Below are 25866 nucleotides of genomic sequence, written 5' to 3'. Positions count from 1 at the left end.
ACCCTTGTCTCCTGAGTTCCAGTCCAGTGCACTGTCCTCTGGACCAGTGACCAAGTGGCTCTTTAATGTGTCTCCTCTGGCTCTTTGCAGCACATGATATTCAAACACTGTGTGATTTCATTATTAGCCAATCAGGATGCTTTCCCTACGTTATTAACCAATTGTAAGTCGATAAAATAATAATACTCGATCAATCATTTTGCTGTGAGAATAAAATATATTTATCTATCAAAACTATTTCCCCTGTGATACTGTTTAAATATTAATATACAGTCCTATAATAAATGAAACAATGAATTCACACGACTGTGGCTCTTTTGGGTAATGCTGATCACTAATTTGGCTCCTGAACCACTGAGTTCTGAGTGTCACTGCTCTGGACTATCATGCTGTCTCATGCTATGAATTATTCATAATAATGTATACAATAACACAGATGTGCATGGCACTTCACCAGCAAATAAACAACTAGATCCCTCCTTTAGGAGTTTATGATCTACATTTATTTCTTATTTAGTTAATTTCTTTTGACTTATAAACTGGATCTGACCCAGGATGGGTTAGGGTTAGGGTTAGGGGGACGTATACAAGAGAACAAAGGAAAGTCCTGAGATGTGCTTTATTGTATAGTACACATCTTGTTACTTCCTGGGCTTTACAAATATTAATTAATTATATTTGCATATAAATATTTGAGAACAGTGTCCACTCCAGAAAGAACTCTGGGTCACGGGTCATGTCAATGATCATAGAATCATAGAATATTAGGGTTGGAAGAGACCTCAGGAGGTCATCTAGTCCAATCCCATGCTCAAAGCAGGACCAACACCAACTAAATCATCCCATCCAAGACTTTGTCAAGCTGGGCCTTAGAAATCTCTAAGGATGGAGATTCCACCACCTCCCTAGGTAACCCATTCCAGTGCTTCACCACCATGATGTAAGGCACGGCCCAAAAGCAGTGAGTTCTGAAGATGATTTTGATGATTTATTCTTTAAGCACTGTTTTTCAGAGTTGTACCAGTACGACTTCACATTCTATTCTGTTCAGTTTCTTGTACTGGGTCCATCACTGTAGTATCTGACGACTCAGTATCAGTGTATAGTTTCAGGGTGCAGAGGGATATGTATTAGTTAATCTTGCTTCAGAGGGATCCTTGAGGATTTCTGTGGGTGTTCAGGGCACAATGTGGCTGTCTGGTCGAGGACTCACAATCCCTTTTGTAGAGCTTTGGTGGAGAGCTAAAGCTAAAGGGGAACGATCAATGAATTTTAGCTCTCACAGGGGCAGGCAGTGTTGTCAACTCTCATGATTTTAACATGAATCTTGTGCTATTTGGTGGTTTTTCTCAAGTCCAGGGCCTGGAGGCAAGTGATTAGGTGAGGATCTCAGCTTTCCTTATAAAATAAAATATAAAAGAGTACCAATCCCTTGAGTTTCCAGAGGAAAGCTTAAAAACTTGACATGTGTTCACCCTAACAGCTCATTAAGCAGAAGACAGAGAAAAAGGACTCAAACATTCTTTTCTAAAAATATCCAAACCCATGATTTTTGCATGCTTCAAGTGGGCACTGTTGGGGAAGAGGTTACATTACAGCTGGTGGAATGATTCCGCAGACAGAAGCCCGTCACAGTCAGCAAAACCTCTTCCTCAAGAATTAGTGTCTACAATGAGAAAGTAATGTAAGAATCAGAATGTAGACAGGTTGGGCATCATTCCAATTTGAAAACCCTGGGTGTACAGCATTATTTCCCCAAGATATACCTCGCTCCCAGGAGCCATTCTTAGAGCCCTTCTCTGACACTAGTGTATGGTAAGGGAGAAAGCTGGACTGAAGTTAACCTTTGTTTGCGAGGATCCAGATAGTTTCCCTGCCCCTGACATTAAACCCTAACCTGAACTGTTTGTAGTACATGTGTGTGTGATTTCCATAGAAACAAGTGTGCAGGAGATTGCTTTTTGTGTGTGTTTATTTTTTATTGGAAACTTCATTTCCCCTCTAATGATGGAATCTGAAACACAGCAGCCTTGTGTTAGCCTAGGAGCACCCCGACTGAGACAGACTAGAAACAGCAGTGACACTGACTAACCTTCCTCTGCTCTCTCCTCCTGAGTGGCATGTGCAAATGAAACTAGCAGTGTGTAAATGTTGCACGTACATTGGATCCTTTACAGTTCTCCCAGCTGCAATGAAGATGTTGTTAGTGACACAGATAAGGACATTTGTTTTAATAAAACCATGTTAGCCAGCTTTATAAATACCACAAAGAACTGCAGCCAGCCCAAAGGATCTGTGTTTAGCACTCTGTGTAGCAGGCAGGAAACTCAGGCTCAATGTCCTTTCTCTTACTCCCTAAATTAGTTAAGGGTTGCCAACAAGGTGTCTTGCTCAGCAGTAAGAAGAACTAGGAGTACTTGTAGCACCTTAGAGACTAACAAATTTATTTGGGCATCAGCTTTCATGGGCTACAACCCACTTCATGAGATGCATGGAGTGGAAAATACAGTAGGAAGATAGACAGATAGATAGATATACAGAGAACATGAAAAGATGGGGGTTGCCTTACCAACTCTAATGAGACAAATCAATTGAAGTGGGCTATTATCAGCAGGAGGGAAGATCACTTTTGCAGTGGTAATCAGGACGGCCCATTTCAAACAGTTGACGAGAAGGTGGGAGTGACTCTTCTGGCCAATCTGAGTCTAATGCTGGTGATCTCAAAAGGGAGTGCAATCCTGCCCTTTCCATCTGAAGGCAGGTACCAATGGCACCAAGCCGTAATACGTTGTGGGGTCTCTGCTGTAGCGCAACACAATCCCAATTCAACCTGGATGCTGCAGGATGGGGTACAAGTGCCTGTTGATAATGCAGATTCTTCTCCCTGCAATGACGTCTGTGTGGCTGCTAAAGCCTTCTGCTTTAACAGCATTTTATTTTTTTCCCTTGCAGATAATTTGACCCAAGTAACCATCTTTCCACTAGCTATAGGCTGACATACACTAAGGACCCAATCCTGCTCCCTTGGAAAGCAGTGGCAAAGCTCCCAATCATTTCAGCAGGACCAAGCCCACATGCTCCTCACCCTAATGCAGCAATGCCTGTGTATTAATGAATACTCCTGTTCTGGGCTGAGTTGTGGGAAAAGAGCCCAGGGACCTACGATTGAGTTTGCTAGTTTAGAATGTAAGTGCGCTCCAGTTAGTTTTGGGTGCCTTGCGTCAGGACTCCGTGTCTATGTGAAAGTGATGGGTGCTGCAATAGTTGCAGAGAAGTCCAAAACTCTTTTAATATTGACAGGTTTCAGAGTAGCAGCCGTGTTAGTCTGTATTCGCAAAAAGAAAAGGAGGACTTGTGGCACCTTAGAGACTAACCAATTTATTTGAGCATGAGCTTTCGTGAGCTACAGCTCACTTCATCGCAGTGAGCTGTTGCTCACGAAAGCTTATGCTCAAATAAATTGGTTAGTCTCTAAGGTGCCACAAGTCCTCCTTGTCTTTTAATATTAACACTCTCTTGGGTCTGCGTCTAGCTCCTCCACGCCACAGAAGACTCTAGCAGCAGCTGCAGAAACTGAAACCACACAGAGCTCCATGGCCTCTGACATCAGGCTTCTAAGTATGTTTCCTTATCAGGAGGCCAACCAGCAAACAAAGACCAGCATCCTGCAGGCAGTGACTACCCTGTGACCCTGCTCATTGATCTTGTGTGCCCTACTCTCCCGACAAAAACTAATTGCCCCCAACAAACCAAAGAAGGGAGCAGAACAAAATGCCATTTCACTCCAGAATAGCCTCTTCCTATGATTGCACATCTTTCCCCTTCCCCCACCTACTTTGCTGGGGGCAGTTGTGGGGAAGAGAGTCCTCTGCCAGAAACCAAAGGATCCCTCTCATTTGGACTGCTGTTCACGCTGTCACTTTCATCCTGGAGGTCTCACTGGGCAGTCTTCATCTATCAGGGCACTGAGGACTGGACAGGGTTCCCCTCAGGGCTGGTTGGCATTGGTCCTTAATGGAGGGTACTATGCAGCAGCACAAGACATCTCATTGCCTTACTGGGGTGGTCGGTATGTTTCTTTTGCAGTGGTATTTTTTTGTCTGGGTTGTCCAGGGCAAATGAAAGCATGACGGAGAGAGCTAGGAACCAACAGCTAAACCTGCACTTTGGTCAGTTAAACTCCAATTAATTCTCCTCCAATTAATTCTCCTCAAGGTAGACCTGATGGGCCTAATTAGTGGGTTAGAATGGTCTGGGGGAGGGCTAATGGGCAAATTGGCCCATTAACACAGGAGGGATGAGCAGGCACAGGAAGGATGGGCATGGGAGAGAGAGGCAGGGTAGCAGAGCTAGAACCAGGAAGAATTTCTGGGTAGAAAGATCTCTTCCCTCTTCTCAGCAGAGAATTGAGGAGAAACTGCAAATCATTAGGAGCAGGATGCTGTCCTGTCACGGAGAAACAGGGGATGGGAATCAAACTTAAGTCTCCTGCATGGCAGTTGCAGACAGCCCTGGCTTTGCCTGCTAGCCCAGGGCGAATGAGAGACCAGGAATGGAAACTGAAAGCGGAGCTCTCTGATGGAAATGTAGAGCACAGATACAAAACCTGCAGGCTAGTTGGCAAATCATTGTGCTCTATAATCAATCATAGGCTGGTGGGTTCCCGCACTGTCGCTAGCTCCCAGGGAAGTAGACATGGAAGGTCTCAGTCTGGATTCTTCTCCTGATTTGAGACCGAGCACTGCTTAGTGAGCAGCACTTCTGACTTTCGCCCTTCATGCCTGTTGGATGCTCCTCCAGTGGAAAGCCTACCCTGACTGTTTCCTTGCACAATACATCTGTAGTGTCTCCCTGCCTGAATGTATGGCACCTGACTGTTCTCCTCGCTTTTTTCAGTGATATGTAACCTGAACAGAAAAAACTCAACAAGCCAGATTCTCATCTCAGTTACACTGAAGTAAATGAGAGTAAATCCATTCACTTCAAGCCAGTTATGCTGCATTTACACCCAGACAACTTGGCTAAAAACAGGCATTGTGGCACTTTTTCTAGCCTGGGCTGTGCCATTTGGGGTTCTAAAATGTTATCCTTTATGGGAAATCCATGGACCTTGTTACTTCAGTAATGGTCATACTAAAATTATGTAGCTGGATGAACGGATGGGAGAGGGATAAAAAAAATCACTTGTTTTTTAATTCTCCGCTGCAAGATAAATCTAGGGTAAAAGTTTCAAATGTACCCAAGTGACTTAAGAGTCTAAATTCCATTTTCAAAATTGGGCAATAGTTCACTCATCAAGAGTGAGTAATTTTTATTTGACAATATGTGGAACAAAATTGATTTTACCCTAATGTGCACCATGAAGGGTGGAGCAAGTAGATTTTCTGCTTGAGCAGATAAATGTCCCTGAGTTTTGCACTGGGGAGCAGAAGAGTCTGTGAAAAGGATGTCAAGGCCATAGGTGACCAAGTTATAGTCCTGTCTGTTTGGCCTAATCTATCAAACCAACATTACAGCCAGCTAAGCAACGGGTGCAACTCTGAAAAGCTGGGCCACTGATGGTCTAGCAGACAGAATGTAACATGACACGATGCAACCCTACAGGAGGTGAGTGACCTAGTTCTGAAATATAAACAGAATAAAAGTAATGACCTGGAATTCATGGGTGGAGCACATATAACATCCAGATAAATAATATCCCAGCAATGGGGCCTGTTTTTCCAGGCCCTGGCTTTGTGTGGTGATTGCACCATATCAGCCCTTGGGGGCTTTTCTGCAGAGATCTCTAGCAATCACCATCTTAAATGAGCAAGAGGTTGGCATCTGCCACAAGGATATAAAAAGATTTCCATGTGAGGCAAAGCTTTGCTTGCTGATGATATCATGGTTTCAGTCACGGTGATCTTCCATGCTTGGTTGGAGCACCCACTCCAACATCCTGCTTGCTCCCTGCTTTGTTAGCAATTTTTTTTTTTTTTTTGGTTGTGCTTTCAGCCAGGAAACCCAGGCACTCCAAACCTGCTGATCTGCAGCTCAGATCTCATCCTGACATATAGCTCGACGTAAGGACACTTCCTCCCTATCCCCAGAAGGGATGGTAGAGATCAGACAAGGCTTGGAAAAGTTCCAAGAGGGGAAAGTAAAATCTAAATGTTGCCATCAAGATTTGGAAACAGCTGTTGCAGGATTTTAAAGGGACACGGCGGCCTAACGATCATCAAATCCTTACATCACAATATCATGGCTCTACAGCACAATTTCACCTCATATTGTGAAGGCAAAATGTAACATGGTACCAGATTTAAAATGTGGATGGTCCCATGATATTTGGCCATGAGTTTTGTACCACAGGCCTAACTGGACCTTCGTCACTACTGTGATGAGCTCCTGGAGAAAGTCCTCTGGATTTCTGATTTTTTTTAATTTTTTTTTTAAAGGTAAATTTCATAATGACAAAAGCTGTGCCACTGACAGACCTAGAGGCTGAAGTCCTCGATTTACCCGAAAGAGAGGTACAGTACAGGCAGTGGTAGTGGAAGTTTCTCCACCACTGGCCTCCAACATATCTTAATCCTGACCCAGTGGGAACCCAGGAGAGATCAGTCTTCATGACCATTGGCCTCTCTGCTGAGATTGCCAATACAGTAAAGGTACAGATTACTATCATTTGTGGTGGTGGTTTCAGTGACATAAAAGCCCATCCACTGGGGCTTAGAATGAGGGCATCAGAATTTATTTCGCACAAGCTACTGAACAGCCATCACATGCTAACATCTTCCAAAACAAGCCTGGTAAAAGAAGGTGCTGGCAAGTTATATTTATTCTTCTTCTTCGCCATCACCTTGTCCAGACAATCAGGGTCAGTGGCTCTCATTCTTCATCTCCAACAGTTCCAGTGTTGTGTGTCTTCCACGATGACAACAATGTTCTTCATGTCTTTCTTCAGCATCTTGAACCATTTCCTGGGTCTTCCTTATGGCCTTTGTTCTGTGACTACTATTTCTAGTATTCTCTGGCCAACATATTATGTGCTTTGTCATATCACATGACCCAGCCATCTCAACTGATACTGCCTTGGCTTTTCTGTGATGGGGTCTACCCGCATCATGGATTGTACCATTTTACTGTGTAGCCTATCAGCTCTCAGCTTACCCAACATCCACCTGAGCAATCTCATTTCAAAATATTTATATGTCTACTTAATTCTATTAATCTCTCCTCATAAACCAATCCTTCGGTTGGTTTGATTGCTCGTCTCTGAATTCTCTATGATATGTTATTAAGAAGAAGAATTTATTTATTATTTGTATTGCAGTAGCACTGATGAGACCCAGTCATCGGCCAGGACCCCATTGTGCTAGGTGTAACACCAACAGACCCCAGTCATCAGCGGGTGGAATTGAACCTGGGACCTCTGGAGCTTAGTGCATGAGCCTCAAGCCAATGGGCTGTTAGCTAAGGCTGTAGAGCAGACTCATTTAACTGTCTCTCTCTCTAAGTGGTCTCGGTGCCACTAGATGGGACAGAACACCACACCCAGGAGGTGTGTAGGTAACACTAGGCACTGTACAAACACAGAATAAAAAGATGGTCTCAGTGTCAAAGAGTTTATAATCTCAGTTGATTGCATTTTGTTGATATCTTTCATATATTGAAGTGCTCAGAACTGAGGGCATGGCTACACTTGCAGATGTAGAGCGCTTTGAGTTAAACCCACCTTCGGAGAGCACAGTAGGGAAAGCACTACAGTCTGTCCACCCTGACAGGAACAACCGCACTGGCATGGCCACATTTGCGGCACTTGCAGCGGCATTGGGAGCGGTGCATTATGGGCAGCTATCCCACAGAGCACCTCTTCCCATTCTGCCACTGTGGCTTGTGGGAAGGGGCGGGGGTGCAGGGCATTCTGGGTCCTGTCCCAACGCCCTGTGATGCATCAGTTCGCATCCCAGCAATCCCTGTGCTTCCGTCCACTTTTGGCGCCATCTTTCCACGTTTTTTGTACTGCGCGCTCTGTCTTCCCTTTCGGTCTGCAGGAATGGAGCCCGAACGGCTGAGGAGTATGCTGATGAGTCTCGCCAGCATGTCACGTTTGGCAGTCAAGTTATTCCTTATGATCCAAAGTGACAGCGATGGCTCCAACGATGAGATCGACTCGAGTAACGCATATGACACAAGTTTGCTTGTGGCATTCACAGACATGCTCACCACCGTGGAATGCTGCTTTTGGGCTCAGGAAACAAGCACTGAGCAGTGGGATCACATCGTCATGCAAGTCTGGGATGACGAGCAATGGCTGCAGAACTTTCGGATGAGAAAAGCCACTTTCATAGGACTGTGCGGAGCTCGCCCCCACCCTGTGGCGCAAGGACACGAGATTGAGAGCAGCCCTGATGGTGGAGAAGCGGGTGGCTATTGCAATCTGGTAGTTGGCAACTCCAGACAGCTACCAATCAGTCACTAACCAGTTTGGAGTGGGAAAGTCAACTGTTGGAATCGTGTTGATGCAAGTTTGCAGGGCCATTAATCGCATCCTGCTCAGAAGAACCGTGACTCTGGATAACATGCATGACCTTGTGGATGGCTTTGCACAAATGGGTTCCCCTAACTGTGGAGGGGTGATAGACGGCACACATATTCCAATTCTGGCACCAGCCCACCTAGCCTCCAAGTACGTTAATTGGAAGGGGTATTTCTCTATGGTTCTCCAGGCACTTGTGGATCACTGCGGGCGTTACATTGACATTAACTCAGGCTGGCCCAGAAAGGGTGCATGATGCACGCATCTTTCAGAACACTGGCCTGTTCAGGAAACTGCAAGCCGCGACTTTTTTCCCAGACCAGAAGATCACGTAGGGGAAGTCAAAATGCCCGTTGTGATCCTTGGAGACCCCGCTTACCCTTTAAACCCTACACAGGGAGCCTTGACAGCAGCAAGGAGCGGTTCAACAACAGGCTGAGCTGGTGCAGAATGACTGTGGAGCGTGCTTTTGGCCGTTTAAAGGGCCGCTGGCACTCTCTGCATGGGAAGCTGGACCTGGCCAATGACAGCATCCCTGCTATTATAGCCACGTGCTGTACCCTCCATAACATTTGTGAAGGGAAGGGTGAACAATTCACTCAGGCATGGAACTCGGAAGTTCAACACCTGGAGGCTGAATTTGAACTGCCAGAGGGCAGGGCTATTAGAGGAGCCCAGTGTGGGGCTGCAAGGACTAGGGATGCCTTGAGGGAGCAATTTGAGGCTGAAAGCCACCAGGAATGTCTGGTGCCCTGCATGGGAGTGAGGCGCAGTGGTTCCAGTGTTAGTAGGAATCTGTGTTTGCTACGCTGACTTGCAGTGCCTGTTTCTTTCCTGGGCTAAGGTATCTTTTACTTTATGCAATAATAAAGAATGTTTTCAAAGCCAAAAAATTCCATTTATTGGAAAGAAAATTCATTTATTGCAAAGAAACACAACTGCTTGGGAAACAGAAAGGGCAAAAGGGTGGGGTGGGGAGGGAAATGGCACAATCACAGATTTGCGTATGTCCTGTTATCATACTCAGCCTTCCTGTCTGGAGTGCTGTGCAATGAGTGCTGCACTTCAGGATGGCTACACTGCATGGTGATGGGGGTTGAGTGCAGAGGGTAATAAGGGTCGTAGTTTTCAGGGCTGGGTGGTGAAGCTTCCGGGGTTGGAGGCAGCTGGTGGCGGTAAGAACCCGGATGTTGGGGAAAGTGGGTTGGAGGTGAAATGGGGGCACAAGGGAAAGAGTTTTGGGCTGGTGGGGGGTCTGGCACAGTAGTGCTCCACCTGCATGGCTACGAGCGCCTGGATCGAGTCTGCTTGGCGCTCCATTATGCTTATCAGCCGATCCGTGCTTTGCTGCCGGAGCTCCGTGCTTTTGTGCCGGCGCCCCTCATTCTGCTGGTTGATCCTCCTTTCACTGTCCCGCCACTCCTGCACTTTTTGATTTTCATTACTTGAATGCTACATTACTTCATGCAACATGTCTTCCTTGTTTCTGTGTGGCCTCTTTCTGATTCTTTGGAGTCTTTCGGCCGGTGATAACACAGATGGCTGAGATCTCAAGGTTGCATCTGTAGAGGCAAAATGCAACACTTAACAGAGGCAGCATTGTTCACACCAGACAGAGCAATGATTCCCCCGTACTTAAGGGAAAGAACAGTCTACAAAATAGCATAATTTGGCCCGTCCCAAAGCGAGCACACATAACCCATGGGAGCCCCAAAATGGTGAGTAAGCACAGTCAAGCATGACTGATTGTTTCATGGCTGTACTGTCCTCTGGGTTTCTGTGCCTTGGGGAGAGCCAACAGTGGCAGGGGACCCCTATACTGAACACTGTCCCCACATTTTCCACAGGAGTTCGTCCTAGAAGATATCTCACTGCTGAGGGTGAACTGGGAAGCAAGGGAGGGTCTTCTACTGCAATGCGGATTCTGCCCTGGCCCATATGCAGCTTGCCTGTGTGCAGCAATGGTCCCCCTGCCCCTCACGGCACAATGGCGCGGACAAGTTAGCCTTACTGGGTCAAGGAACACAATGGCTCTCCCAAGAAACCCGCACAAGCGCATTGCCCAAGTTCTGGATGAGACCTTTGAAGAGATCACTGAGGCCGATTACCACGAAGTGAGAGAGCACATCAACGCCCTATTCAGCATCTAGGCATGCATGCAGCCCTAAACCTCTACACCCCAAGAGCCCGCACCGAATAACTTCCTTCCCAAAATATAAGCCGCTTACCGGGAACGTCCTCTGGTGTTTGTCCTTCCCCAAGCACCGGCCACCATGACTGGCTACCTTCCTCCTGACTTGAGAACAGCTCCTGGCTGCATGCATCTAGGGATTCCGGGGTGTCTTCCTCTGCCTCATCACCCTCGCTCCTGCTTTGCTGCTTCTCCTCCTCCTGCTGCCTTAATGAACTGGACTCTGAAGTGTCCATGGTGGTGGGGTGGGCTTGGAGTGGAGGTGGGGTGGGCCCCAAGTATTGCATCCAGCTCTTTGTAGAAACGGCAGGTCACAGGGGTAGCACCAGAGTGGCTGTTTGCCTTGCTGCTTTGTGCTCGGCATTCCGCAGCTCCTTCACTTTAATCCTGCACTGCAGTGTGTCCCGGTCATGGCCCCTTTCCATCATGTCCCTTGATATCTGCCCAAAGGTATTGTAATTCCTATGGGTGGAGCGCAGCTGGGACTGGACAGCTTCCTCCCCCCAAACCCTGATGAGGTCCAGCACCTTGCCATTGCTCCATACTGGGGATCGCCTGGCGCGTGGAGGCATGGTCACCTGGAAAGATTTGCTGAGAGCACTCCACGCCTGGCTGAGCAAACAGGAAGGGGATTTTCAAAATTCCCAGATAATTTAAAGGGCAGGTCTGATGGTTGGTCACCTGAGGGCAGGGCAGTAGAGTTCAAAGTGATGACCTGAGTGGCTAGAACAGGCATTGTGGGACACTTCTGGAGGCCAATCAGAGTGCACTAACAGACCAAGGCGTCCACACTGGCGCCGCAGCGGTCCAGAGGGGGTGCACAAAACGTTATTCCACTCGCCGAGTTGAAGTACCAGGAGTGCTCTAGGTATGGAGTCAGAGCGCTCTACGTGCCTTGCCAGTGTGGACGGGTAGTGAGCTAGTGCACCCGGGGCTCCTTTAATGCGCTGTAACTCGCAAGTGTAGCCAAGCCCTAAGGAAAGTGTCCAAAGGACTTTTAAAAGTGAGAATAACTTAACAAGGATTGCAGTGGATTCACCATCACTTGCAATTTTTAAATCAAGAGTGGAGGTTTTTCTAAAAGATCTGCACAAGTTCAAACATGAAAGAATTCAGGGAAGCTCTATGGCCTTGGTATACAGGAGGTCAGACTAGATGATCACACTGGTTTCCTCTGGCTTTATCATCTAAGACTCTGTGATGAACCCATATATCTTGGTAAATCCAGCAAATGAAAGAACATGAAAGGAAATACTGAGATCATGAGGAGATATTTAAAAGCATAGAACATGCATAACTTGGCCAAACGACAGCATAAAGGGACTGGTGGAACATAACTGATTTTAAATGTTTGAGAGAGACAAGGTGGGTGAGATAATATCTTTTATGGGACCAACTTCTGCGAGTGGATCGGACAAGCTTTTGAGCTTGTCAGAACTCTTCTGCATGTCTGGAAGGGTTAGAATCATAGAATATCAGGGTTGGAAGGGACCTCAGGAGGTCATCTAGTCCAACCCCCTGCTCAAAAGCAGGACCCATCCCCAATTAAATCATCCCAGCCAGGGCTTTGTCAAGCCTGACCTTAAAAACTTCTAAGGAAGGAGATTCCACCATCTCCCTAGGCAACGCATTCCAGTGTTTCACCACCCTCCTAGTGAAAAAGTTTTTCCTAATATCCAACCTAAATCTCCCCCACTGCAACTTGAGACCATTACTCCTTGTCCTGTCCTCTTCCACCAGTGAGAATAGTCTAGAACCATCCTCTCTGGAACCACCTCTCAGGTAGTTGAAAGCAGCTATCAAATCCCCCCTCATTCTTCTTTCCGCAGACTAAACAATCCCAGTTCCCTCAGCCTCTCCTCATAAGTCATGTGTTCCAGACCCCTAATCATTTTTGTTGCCCTTCGCTGGACTCTTTCCAATTTATCCACATCCTTCTTGTAGTGTGGGGCCCAAAACTGGACACAGTACTCCAGATGAGGCCTCACCAATGTCGAATAGAGGGGGACGATCACGTCCCTCGATCTGCTTGCTATGCCCCTACTTATACATCCCAAAATGCCATTGGCCTTCTTGGCAACAAGGGCACACTGCTGGCTCATATCCAGCTTCTCGTCCACTGTCACCCCTAGGTCGTTTTCCGCAGAACTGCTGCCTAGCCATTCGGTCCTTAGTCTGTAGCTGTGCATTGGGTTCTTCCATCCTAAGTGCAGGACCCTGCACTTATCCTTATTGAATCTCATCAGATTTCTTTTGGCCCAATCCTCCAATTTGTCTAGGTCCCTCTGTATCCTATCCCTGCCCTCCAGAGTATCTACCACTCCTCCTAGTTTAGTATCATCCGCAAATTTGCTGAGAGTGCAATCCACACCATCCTCCAGATCATTTATGAAGATATTGAACAAAACCGGCCCCAGGACCGACCCCTGGGGCACTCCACTTGACACCGGCTGCCAGCTAGACATGGAGCCATTGATCACTACCCGTTGAGCCCAACAATCTAGCCAACTTTCTACCCACCTTATAGTGCATTCATCCAGCTCATATTTCTTTAACTTGCTGACAAGAATACTGTGGGAGACCGTGTCAAAAGCTTTGCTAAAGTCAAGATACAATACATCCACTGCTTTCCCTTCATCCACAGAACCAGTAATCTCATCATAGAAGGCGATTAGATTAGTCAGGCATGACCTTCCCTTGGTGAATCCATGCTGACTGTTCCTGATCACTTTCCTCTCATGTAAGTGCTTCAGGATTGATTCTTTGAGGACCTGCTCCATGATTTTTCCGGGGACTGAAGTGAGGCTCACTGGCCTGTAGTTCCCAGGATCCTCCTTCTTCCCTTTTTTAAAGATTGGCACTACATTAGCCTTTTTCCAGTCATCCGGGACTTCCCCCATTCGCCACGAGTTTTCAAAGATAATGGCCAATGGCTCTGCAGTCACAGCCGCCAGTTCCTTTAGCACTCTCAGATGCAACTCGTCCGGCCCCATGGACTTGTGCATATCCAGCTTTTCTAAATAGTCCCTAACCACCTCTTTCTCCACAGAGGGCTGGCCATCTATTCCCCATGTTGTGATGCCCAGCGCAGCAGTCTGGGAGCTGACCTTGTTCGTGAAGACAGAGGCAAAAAAAGCATTGAGTACATTAACTTTTTCCACATCCTCTGTCACTAGGTTGCCTCCCTCATTCATTAAGGGGCCCACACTTTCCTTGGCTTTCTTCTTGTTGCCAACATACCTGAAGAAACCCTTCTTGTTACTCTTAACATCTCTCGCTAGCTGCAGCTCCAGGTGTGATTTGGCCCTCCTAATTTCATTCCTACATGCCCGAGCAATATTTTTATACTCTTCCCTGGTCATATGTCCAACCTTCCACTTCTTGTAAGCTTCTTTTTTATGCTTAAGATCCGCTAGGATTTCACCATTAAGCCAAGCTGGTCGCCTGCCATATTTACTATTCTTTCGACACATCGGGATGGTTTGTCCCTGTAACCTCAACAGGGATTCCTTGAAATACAGCCAGCTCTCCTGGACTCCTTTCCCCTTCATTTTAGTCCCCCAGGGGATCCTACCCATCCGTTCCCTGAGGGAGTCGAAGTCTGCTTTCCTGAAGTCCAGGGTCCGTATCCTGCTGTTTACCTTTCTTCCCTGTGTCAGGATCCTGAACTCAACCAACTCATGGTCACTGCCTCCCAGATTCCCATCCACTTTTGCTTCCCCTACTAATTCTTCCCGGTTTGTGAGCAGCAGGTCAAGAAAAGCTCCCCCCCTAGTTGGCTCCTCTAGCACTTGCACCAGGAAGTTTGTCTCCTCCACCAACAAAAGTTGATCCAATAAAAGATATTACCTCATCCACCTTGTCTGTCTCATATCTTGGAACCAACCCGGCTATAGCAACACTACAAACCATAAATATTTTAAGCATCTAGATACCAAGGAAGGAAAATAACTATGAAGATTGCAAACTAGTGGGAGCAAGAACCAAGATTTCCTTTGTGTCTTGTATGGCATGTCTCACACTGTCAGTACCGAACAAACACATTCTGATTATAATCACTGTTTAGCGTGGTTCAAGCAGAAATAACTCGTAGCAATGGGATGAAATTGAGCAAACATCAAGTGTAGGCAGGATAACAGAAAATACAAGGCACTAAGGTATATTGGACAGATCTCCCAAGGAAAATGGGGGAAGACCCATCATCTGAACTGGGTAAAGTACTCAATATTTATTTTAATAACTTTGCAATTGTTTACCCAGTGACGTCTAGTCACAACACAGGTGTAACTGTGTGCACTGTAGTGCAAGAACAACCCAGCACTGGGCTATGGGCAAGGGACAAGATGACCTAATAGTTCTAATTCTATTTATCATCTGTTTGTAACAACCAGCATGTGGAAATCACGGCTGAAATCCCTAGGGGCTCCCTCAGAAAAAGCCAAGACAGGATCTAGCCCTATGATTCTATAATTAGTGTGTGTACAGAAACTTACCCAGTAGAACCCTCCTGTTCCCCTGGCCTGATTCACTCAGAGATTTTGCTCTGGTGTTTGTGATACAATTGCTTCCTTGATGCTGGGTTGTTATATCACAAACAGCAGAACGTAGCATCCCTGAATGAATCACGCAATAGGATGGGTATAAAGAAAAAAGTCCTGTGTAAACAAAAACCCTCTTGGCAATCGCCATCAAACATGCATAGTCTACTAAGGACTGTCGCACCAGCCAGAGTGACCACGGTTGATGGTGTCACACCAGGCATCGTGTACTGAAGTTCCTAGATCAAGCTCAATCCTGCAAATCCCCAGTTCTCTGGGATGATCCTGTGGGTGGCACCAAGGCGTGCAGCCCTTTGCACATTGATGGAAACTTTGAGAGCACAGTGTGCTGGGATGGTTTTATCCCTGCTGGTGACACAGCCAAAGAACACGCAATGCCACTTTGGATATAATGAACGATTGAAGAAAGGACAGATATTTGCAAGTTTGTAACATTTCATATAAAGTCAAACCACTTTATGCTCAGGATTTTGCACATCTCCAGTCAGCAGAGAGAAGGAAATACAGAAAAAGTTAATAAGCTCTTAGTGTGAAAGAAAAGATAGGTTTTTGTGCAGGGGACCGTTGGTTTTAAATTAGACAGGATTATACAGAACTAGCTGACAAAGTATAACGCCAGGGCCAGGGCCTTCTACTGCTACTAGCTAAGAGTTATTACTCTGTTATTAGCTCAAGTAATTATGTCCTGGGCTTTAAAAATGAAAGCCCTGGGTTTTCTCACTGGCTGTTTTACAGACAATCTCACAATAGTCTAGGTAAGAGCTGGCAATATAACAAAATGTGTTGATTAACAGCTAGCAAAGTCTTGCTGAATCTCTATTGGTAACCAGATCAGGCTGAGGTTCAACTTCCCTTGAGGATGCCAAGTAATGATAATTTCTGGCATTTATAAAGGTTCTCACCCCCTTTGCAAAGATGAATGAATTTACTCTCTCAGCCAGCATCTGAGGTAGGTGAATAATATTAGGTGAACATCATTCTGGGATGTATTAGCAGGAGTGTTGTAAGCAAGACAGGAGAAGTAATTCTTCCACTCAGCACTGATAAGGCCTCAACTGGAGTACTGGGTCCAGTTCTTGGCACCACACTTCAGGAAAGATGTGGACAAATTGGAGAAAGTCCAGAGAAGAGCAATAAAAATGATTAAAGGTCTAGAAAACATGACCTGTGAGGGTAGATTGAAAAAATGGGGTTTGTTTAGTTTGGAGAAGAGAAGACTGAGAGGGACATAACAATCTTCAAGTATGTGCAAGGTTGTTATAAAGAGGGAGGTGATCAATTGTTCTCCTTACCCATTGAGGACAGGTACAAGAAGTGATAAGCTAAAATTGCACCAAGGGTGGTTTAGGTTGGACATTAGGAAAAACTTCCTAGCTGTCAGGGTGGTTAAGCACTGGAATAAATTACCTGGGGAGGTTGTGGAATCTCCATCGTTGGAGGTTTTTAAGAACAGGTTAGACAAACACCTGTCAGGGACGGTCTAGTCTTGCCTCTGCACAGGGGACTGGACTCTATGACCCATCAATGGTCCCCTCCAACCCTACAGTTTTATGATTCTAGCTCGATCTTACTGATGAGAGAACTGAGGCATGGAGAAGTGAAATGACCACAGCTGGGAACAAAACACAGATTTCTTGACTCCCAGTTCTGTGCCTTAACCATAGACTATTGTTTCCAGAGCAAGGGGGTGATTTTTTCTCACCCCAACAGATCCTGCTTCTCATGCCTGCCACTCACAACCCCCCTATTCTCTCAGAGAATGGAGTCAGTCCTCAAATGAGCCCCAGGTATTGAGGAGCCTTTGTGCAGAACCGGAACAATTAAGCTTGCAGAGGCCCACGCCACAGACTCGCACGGGTTTTAGTACCAATAAAGATGCAATCGCCACCCACTAACCCTGACAATTGTGACTGCTCGTCAGTGGAGATTGCAGATGTGAGATTGGGAGTATGTCTACATTAGACAAAGACCACGTCTACACTATGAGCTAGGGGTAGGATTCCCACCTGTCATGCTCATGCTGGTTCCCACCGAGTTAGTGCCAGAATGAATAGCAGCACAGCTGCAGTAGCAGTGATGGCATGACTGAGCCATGCTGCATATATACCCACCAGTTTCAGGTGGGTTTATACTTAGCACAGCTTAGCTATGAGAGCTAGAGCGAGTATGTGTAAATGAGCTGGGAATCGCACCCCTAACGCAGAGTGTAGACTTAGCCAAGAGGTTAGCTAACATCTTAGCTAATCACTTACTAACCATCACTTTTTCTCAAGTGTAGACACCGGCAAACATCTTCTACTTCGCTCTGGCTGGTTGACCCTAGGGCAGTCAATAGGTTACATAGATGCGTAAAGTAGAGCATGTGTTTAAGTACTAGCAGGACTGAGGCCTTTGACTGTAAACTCTTCAGTGCAGTGACTGGCTCTTCCTGTATGTTCGTACTGCACCTAGCACTATGGTGCTGTGACCCAGACAGGGACCGTTGTGAACCATTGCAAACTGACTAATATGAATTAAAAATAAACTAAGATGGGGGAACAAGAAGAGATGGACAATAGGGCAGAGGAATCCTGCACACAAAGCAGAGTCCCAGTCAGTGAAAAGCCCGTATTTGAACTCCTTTCTTTCCACACTTTCTATGCGTCTTTCTATGGAGAGAGGTAAACAACTTTGATTGCTGCAGGGAAAATGCCACATTATTCACACATTCACTGGCTTTCAACAGGTGGCCATGCTTAAAAGCCAGCCCAGTCCCAGGGAGGGAGATACAGGAGAGAGAGAAAAGACCATGCAGATTCATCTCTGTACCTGTCGGATGCACTCACTGAAAAGGGATAATGACTCAGAATAACAGCCACACACCTGCTCCACACCCATTGTAAAAATGGGTTTCAGGTAATTAGAGCAGCCTTGGAGAAGGAAGCTGGATTGCTATTAATCTTAAAGGGACACATCAAAAAACAAAACTCCAGCAATCAGGCCAAGCTTGGGAAGGGACACAATGAAAGAACTGTATTGCCACAGATAACCTGATGTCTGCAGGGCAGGATTAACTTTTTGTGGGCCTGGTGCCAAACATATTTGTGGGGCCCCCTGGGGAATGAAGGGGTCGGGGCAAAAGCACAGCGGGCAGGGTGGATTTGATTTAAATCATGATTTAAATCACTAGTCAGGAAGACTCGATTTAATCATGGTTTTCTACAGAAAAGTGCATTCTTGTTGGTTGTTATAACCTTAATACATATTCCTCACAACTCAGAGATAGATGTAGGTTTCATTTTTAGAAGGTACACACTATACATTTTTAAACAGTGATTAATTTTGAAAACTTTTCAGATGAATTTTACAGCTATATCAGAAAATGAATGATTGGTTATTTCATTTACCAAAGATAATTGAAGCACATATTTATGAAGTCATTGGGAGGTGAACTATCTCCAATTCAACAGGTTAATCATTAATATTTGAAGGATTTTCTTGTCAAGCTGTATTAGGAGGAGAACATCACCAGACGGACATTTAAATTGTTTTATTTAACTAAAACAACAATATTAAGTATTCTGGATTTTTTTCTTCAACAGCAAACATAATATTTTAACAAAAAAGCATATGTCCCTCGCTTCTCACATTTATCTCCAGACTTCTTCTCCTTGTCCAGATCTATTCTGCCCCCAACAATCTTCTATTCATTGAACTTTTTGAAAGTTTTCACTTTTAAAGAGAGGTAAGGATTGACTCTGCACACAAATTTGCAGAGGGACAATAGAGTTGAGGTCTGTTATTTCTCACCTCTATATATTATTTATTTAAAAACATTTTTGCTGTTAACAAGCATGTTACCTCTGGAGACACAAATCCACAGTTTGAGAACTGCAAAACTAAGCATCTCTGATGGTATCTTCTAGACTGAGCACTGAGTCCCATTGGGTAGATAGAAAGATTAACCTAAATAATCTATACAGAAGCCTATGAAACCCCATATGATTGGGTCCCTAATCCATGAACTATTAGAACTCATTTACAAAACTTTTCTTAAATATGGTCTCATACTATAGAATTAGCATTTATAATCCCTATTCCATGATGAGATATAATAGGTTTTTTCCCTCAAAAATCCAATTTAAATTTAAAAAATCCGATTTTTAAATTTTTTTTTAAAAGTAATTGATTTTTATCCATCCTGACAGCGGGGCATGGTGGGGGGGAGGATTCGTCCCCAGCTGGAGCAAGGCAGGGGCTAGGGGCAAGATGAGCGCAGTGGGGCATGTGGGGAGGATTAGTCCCTGCTGACTGGAGCAAGGCAGGGGCCAAGGGCAAAAGCACAATGGGGTGGGAGCTAGGGTTGGTCTCTGGAGCAAGGGAGGGGCCGGGGGTAAACTGCAATTGCAGCAGGGCTGGGGAAGGGGTAAACCGGATTCCCCCCTGCCCCTGCCCCTGCCCACATAGAGTAGGTACCTACCTTCTCCCTGGTTCTAGCCCATTCTGTTCATCTCTCTCTGCACTGAGCTGAGGGTGGGGGTGCACTGAGCACAGGGCTGGGGATGCAAGGTCTGGGAGGGATTTAGGGTGCAGGAGCAGGGTTGGGGTGCAGGGTCTGGCCAGGAGCTAGGATGAGGGAGGGGTCTCAGGGTTGGGGCAGGAAGTTGGGGTGTGGAGTGCTTACCTGGAGCAGCTCCCATTTGGTGCAAGGGGTGCAAGTGAAAATGTGCGGGGGGGGGTGCAGGAGCTCTCGTTTGGTGCTCAGGGTGGGGGGTGGGGATGGAGGGGGTGCAGCAGTCAGGGCATGGGGTGTAGGGGGGCTGGGTATGTGGGGGGGGTGCAGGAGTCAGGAGTAGGGGCTGGGTATGTGGGGGGGTGCAAGAGTCAAGGCTGGGGTCGTGGAGGTGTGTGGGGGGGTGCAGGAGTCAGGGCACAGGGCCGGGGGTGTGAGCTGGGGTCGTGGGGGTGTTCCCAGCCTCCTGCAGCTCACGGCAGGGGGCTGGAGGGGGTATGCTCTGATTCCACCCCCTTCCCCAAGCCCCAGCCTCCTCCCCCGCCTCCTCCCCGAGTGGTGAGTGTGCTGCGGCCCCGCTCCTCCCCCTCCCTCGTGCCAGCAAACAGCTGTTCGGTGGTGGGGGAAGCACTGGGAGGGGGAGGGGCGGAAACACGGCATGCTCAGGGGAAGAGGCGGGGAAGTGGGGAGCTTGGCTGCCGGCTGAGCCAGCTCTGCTGCAGCAGCAGGAGTCGGCAGGACCAAGGTTCTGCCCGTTGCCCCTGCAGAAGGGAGTAGGGGGCGGAGAAGAGCGGGCTGGACCAGGGCCCCTTTGGAGCATGGGCCCAGCAGCACGGTAAATCCGGTACTGACACCAGGGCCGTGCATCCAGGAGCAACGGGGGGGAGGAGGGGGCACTACTTTGCCCTCCCTCCACATCACAAGCCCAGGAGGTTGTGGCTGCAAGAAAACCCCCTGGTGGCTGCATTTGAGAAACGCTGCATAGACCACAGGAGGGCTCTTACTGGAGGAAACCTTTTCAGTGAGGCGTGCAGGTCTCTGAGAAGGATTTAATGAATGCTCTTGGCTAGTAGTGTTGTGAGGATCCTTGCTCTGTAATCTCAGCCTTGGCTGAGTGAGGGTGCTCAGGTCACGCTGGGTTATGCAGAAGAGCTAATCTATACGTGTACCTCAGTCACATAGGGTCCCATGTACGCAGCCCATTGAAAAACAAGGCACCTTTTGCCAAGATTTGTCTATGAGGTCACTGTTTGGACCAACAGCTGCTGGACTGTTGGCTCCCGACTTCCAGTGAAAGCCTTTGACAAACTGCAAACTTCAGTGTTTATGTGAAATGAGTGTGAAATGAGGCTTGGGGCTCATGTGGAAATGCCACAGGGAACTCAGGCTGGAAGAGAGTCAATGCCGAACAAGGTTTCTGTTCATCTACATTCCCAGAACCAAAGCAAGGGAAGGCCCCACTTGACAATGCTTCCAGCTAGTGGCAGCTCTTGCAGGATTAACATATCAGCGAGGCATGTCACAGCCGCCGAGTGGAAGGAAGGAATGTTCTGAAACGGTTTCCGTGGCGGTGGCAGCTGAGACTATGGGATGGTGGGGAGGGAGGGGAAAGACGACTCTAGCCTGCTAGAATTTGGAAGAACGTTCTTCCCTGTACAACAGATGATGGGGCAGGTATAGGTGAGAGAACAGGGGAGAGGTGGCCATGCAGGATGCAGCTGAGGGGCCAGGTGCAAAGAATGCTGGAGGGGGCAGAGAGGGTTCAAACAAGGGTGCAGCGTGCAAGTCAAGCTGCAACTATCAGGGCAGGGTGATGGGGCTGTCCACACACAGTCCTCAGGCGCAACCGCCATGAATTAGATAAGTAGCCTTGCAAACTCTACTGTCCCTGGAGCCAGTAATGCCTTTTGACGGGCGAGTAAAATGTCATTCAGTTTTTTCCATTGCCACCATCATTCGCATTAGTGCAAAGGGCAGGAAAGTAGGTTTTATGACTGGGTAGTCAATTTCATGTCACAGGGTTTCAAGAGATTTAAAAACTGCAATAATACACCCTCGCTGGTGATCTGCATTATCTCCATCACAGGTATATTCACACATAGATATATTGAAGTCCTAGGCACATTGCTCATGTCTGCATGACTATTTTGCCAAATGGGGGATGGCAGTATGCTTTTCTTTCTTTCTTTCTTTCTTTCTTTCTTTCTTTCTTTCTTTCTTTCTTTCTTTCTTTCTTTCTTTCTTTCTTTCTTAAATCTCCTGAAATCCCAGTGGTTGAACCTAACATTACAAAGTGCATTGGTTCCCAAAACCAGCCATGCATTTTATTATTATTAATCATGTTTATTAGGGTAGAGCTTAAGAACCTTGTTTATGTTCTGGTTTCAGTTCAGAATCCTATCAGACATGACGGGATCATGACCATCCCTAACACTACACTAAGTCAAACCTGATTGTCAACCTAGCTGCCAGAGTTTGTACCCAGGGGGTCAGGCAGGATGGTACTCGGGTGACTAGCCCAAAACACCACCCATGCCACTGAAGCCTCGGTCCTAGCTCGAGCACACTTAGTATGTATACATCCACCAGAGCTAGAATTACACCTCCCGGCTACTGTGTAGATGTGCCCCTATTGACTGCACAGCATCTGGGGTTTGTTCAGAACACTCATAGCCCACTGGAGACAGGAGCTTTTCCATTTTCATGGCTTCATTCAAGACCTCCACTGGAAACCTGTGGAATTCCATGGTGGACAGCTGTGTAACTGGAGAGACATGGCCATTTTCATCCCTATTTTAACCCCATTTACTCTACTGGGGATACATGAGGGCTGAGTTTCACCCATGATGTTAAATTGCAATGTAGAGTCTTAAAAGTAAAGATGTGTTTGAATCTTGGATCTCATATATTCTTTTTACATTGATGAATCCTGCAGTTTATGACCTAGGAAATTAAGGGTCTCTCTACACTACAATTAGACACCTGTGGCTGGCCTGTGCCAACTGACTCAGGCTCACAGAGCCTGGGCTAAGGGACTGTTTTATTGCAAGGTAGACATTTGGGCTTGGGTTTGGACCTGCCTGGACTCCAGCCCCAGCCCAAACATCTACACCACAGTTAAACAGTCCCTTAGCTTGAGCCCTGCTGGCCTAAATCAGCTGGCCCGGGCCATCTGCAGATTTTTAATTGCAGTGTAGACACACCCAAAAGAAACAATATGGGGGCATAAGTGACACAGCAGATTAGTGCCCTTGTCTTTCAGCTCTGGAGATGTGAGTTCAAATCCTGCCTCATGGTTACCAGTGAACACAAAGAATAGGAATTTCCTCCTAGGATTAAATGCTGGCCAATGCCACAGCCCCTTTTGCCTGCTCCAGGGATGAATTTGGCACATACATTGTGGCCAACTCTTGTAATTTTTAACAGGAGTCTTGTGGTTTTTGGTGTTTTTATTATTATATAAACATTGCAGCTTTTTTTCTTTTTCTTCTTTTTAAGTTTCTGACCTTCCTGGCTGGAGAGAAAAGCTTGAACATGTGAACCCTAAATGCTCAAAACCCAGAAGGGAAATAAACAGAATCCAAAATGTATTCGTAAAAAAACCCTCAAGATTTTTATGTTAATCTCATGATTTGGGGAGGCCTAGCTCATGGATTTTGAATCCTTGGGGTTGGCAATACTGCCATTAGTTATTATTATTGTTAATTATTATTTGTATTTCCTAGCAGGCCCAGCTATGAGCCCAGGACCCTATTTGCTAGCACTGTACATAACAAAATGATGCCCCTGCTTCAAAGAGTTTTGTGCTATTGTTGTTCTTCCAACATTTTCAGCTTTAGGGGAAACTCTTATGCAGCAGAAAGATATTCATTCAAGCACATGGGGTTTGCTGTTCACCTCTGGCATAGAGGATAACATGATAAGAAAAATACTCCAATCTATGGAAAAGCCCCGAGAGCTTTGCAGAATCACCGTAGCACAACTGCTAGTGTTTTGGTCCATTCCCACAGAACCCTGTAGTGCTGTCCTACAAGGGGAGACACGTGATGTTTGCCCCGGGTCAGAGGGCAGAATGAGCCTGATAAATGCCTGCGTCCAGCGGGGAGATAGGAAGATGATGTCACGTCTCTGGACCTCCCTGAGCCTGGAGCTGGAGGGACATCCGAACATGCGTGTGTGATCGAGATCAGCAGAGCAGAATGTTTCACCAGCCGGCAGCTACGAAAGCCAAAGAAGATGAGGCTTTGTGATTTGTTTTTTTCTTCCCCATACTTTGTTTTTATCTCCACAGGCCAAAGTAAACGAGTCACACTAAAAACAACAGCCTCATCTGCCCTGTCCTGCCTGCTGCCGCCCCTGCCTTTGGTTCTGAGTCTGGTGACACTTCATTTGCATGCTGTGCTCCTGACCTTTCTTTGATGGGAATGGCCTGGGCCCTTCGCCACGGATCACTTGACTCTTGTGCTCCTCATGCTGTTAGGTACAGTGCAGCTGGATAAGCCACACACCCCCATCCTCCCCCATCCCCGCCCACTGCTGGCGACGTACAGTATGTCATCACCTTTTATTGCTAGTGAGAACTGACCACAACTGTCACTTACGGTCTGCTAGCAAATGTCAGCCCACAGGCTGCATTAGGGAATTGGGGGGTGGAGAGGGGGAGCACAGACAGAACAGGGTGTACGTTACTCTCCTTGTGGGAGACTGAAAGATGTTCATTCAGGAATGGACAGTTCAGTGATACCTCTTTGCAGGGTTCCGGCCTGGAAATAAACATTTCCAGGAACCCCTGGGAGAGGGGATTATCTCCTCTGCTGATCCCCATGCCGGGGCTTGGACAACCTGCCAGTTTTTCACAATGAACTGAATAAGCGAATGGCACATTTAGTGGGTGCTGTCCTTTTTTAAGTCATACAATGCCTTTGCCATGATTTTGTTCACACACACACACACACACACCTCTCCCGGCCCTTCCCCCAGGTCCCCTCTCCCTCTCTCATTCTCTAATTGCACTGAACACATATTAATTAGTTCAAATGGTCTCTGATCCTGCCAGCTGCTGAGTCCCTTCCATTCCCCTGTACTTGGGGTGGGGACTCTCATGGTCTTACAGCCACCAGCGTCCCCACTCTGCAGGTACCCGGGACACCATGATCTTCCCAGATCTTCTTTGCTGTTTGAAAATGTTACCCTGTGGTGAGTGTGTGCTACAAGAGCCCCTCTGTGCTGGGCCACAGAGGCTCTGACTCTGATATAGAGCAGTGATGCTTTAGTTGAAGCTGTAGCCCCTCTTATGTTTATCTCTGCAGGTCTCTGGTTCAATCCCTGCTAGGTCAGCTAAGACGACAGACGTCACAAAAAGACAACATCCCCATCAGTTGGGGTAGGAGCAGAACTTGGGAAGGAGGCAAGGCCCGGCATGGCCGGGTGTATTTGGATCTCAGCCTCCTGGGCAAGGAACTGTACTGGCTCCGTGGGGACTATTATATGTCAGGTTTGCTCCCTCAAGAAGCAGGCTGCTATAATTACCCCAATCACAGGCTGCTGTGCATTTTCTTTTTTAAACTGGCTGTTGTCTTGGAGGGGAGATAATGTTTTAGGTGAAGAGTGACAGGGGAAGGAAAGGTGTCCGTGAGTGTCAGGGTGGGAGAGACAATGGAGGGCTGGTTCTGATCTCACCTGGTTTTGCACTGCTGTAACCATTGACTTTAATGGTGGTATTCTTGATTTATACCCCCAGGAGAGAGGAAACTACCAACTCGATTCTGACTAGAACTACAGACTTGTACATGGGCGCTGGGCACAGTTGCCAACTTTCACACAGTAAATAAGCACCCCGACTTTCACAATAAGACAAAAATCAAGCTAATCCCATTTCAAAACAAGGTCAAAACAAGCCAATCCCTAAGAACCCCAACACTCTAGGTGACTAGACCCCACGATGTGCAGTCCAGGACTGTGGTGGGCCCGTTGTGCACCCCTGACTCTCTCCCCCCTTGTCCCTGCTTGCCCCTTGCCTCTGCTTGCCAGGAGCTGATCAAAAAAAAAAAAAAAAAAAAGAAGCAACAAGCTACAAGCCAAAAACTAGCCCAATTTCTGTGGT

General features: G+C 46.8%; 1 protein-coding gene across 2 annotated transcripts in view; it reads right to left on the bottom strand.

Moving 5' to 3' along the window:
* ADRB2 (adrenoceptor beta 2) overlaps nt 1-25866 on the bottom strand; it is a 61962-nt gene that overhangs the window by 17911 nt on the left and 18185 nt on the right. The window contains exon 2 of one of the 2 annotated variants that reach the window (XM_048860362.2): nt 9398-10083. The exons of the other annotated variant lie outside the window; for it this stretch is intronic. Within the exon in view, the coding sequence (XP_048716319.1) occupies nt 9974-10083 (110 nt within the window). The 3' untranslated portion in view covers nt 9398-9973. Of the gene's footprint in view, nt 1-9397; nt 10084-25866 lie in introns of those variants that run through there. 2 annotated transcript variants of the gene reach the window in all.

This window comes from Caretta caretta, chromosome 8 (assembly GCF_965140235.1).
Source record: "Caretta caretta isolate rCarCar2 chromosome 8, rCarCar1.hap1, whole genome shotgun sequence".
Taxonomy (NCBI): domain Eukaryota; kingdom Metazoa; phylum Chordata; order Testudines; family Cheloniidae; genus Caretta; species Caretta caretta.
This window is presented reverse-complemented; position numbering and strand designations above follow the sequence as displayed.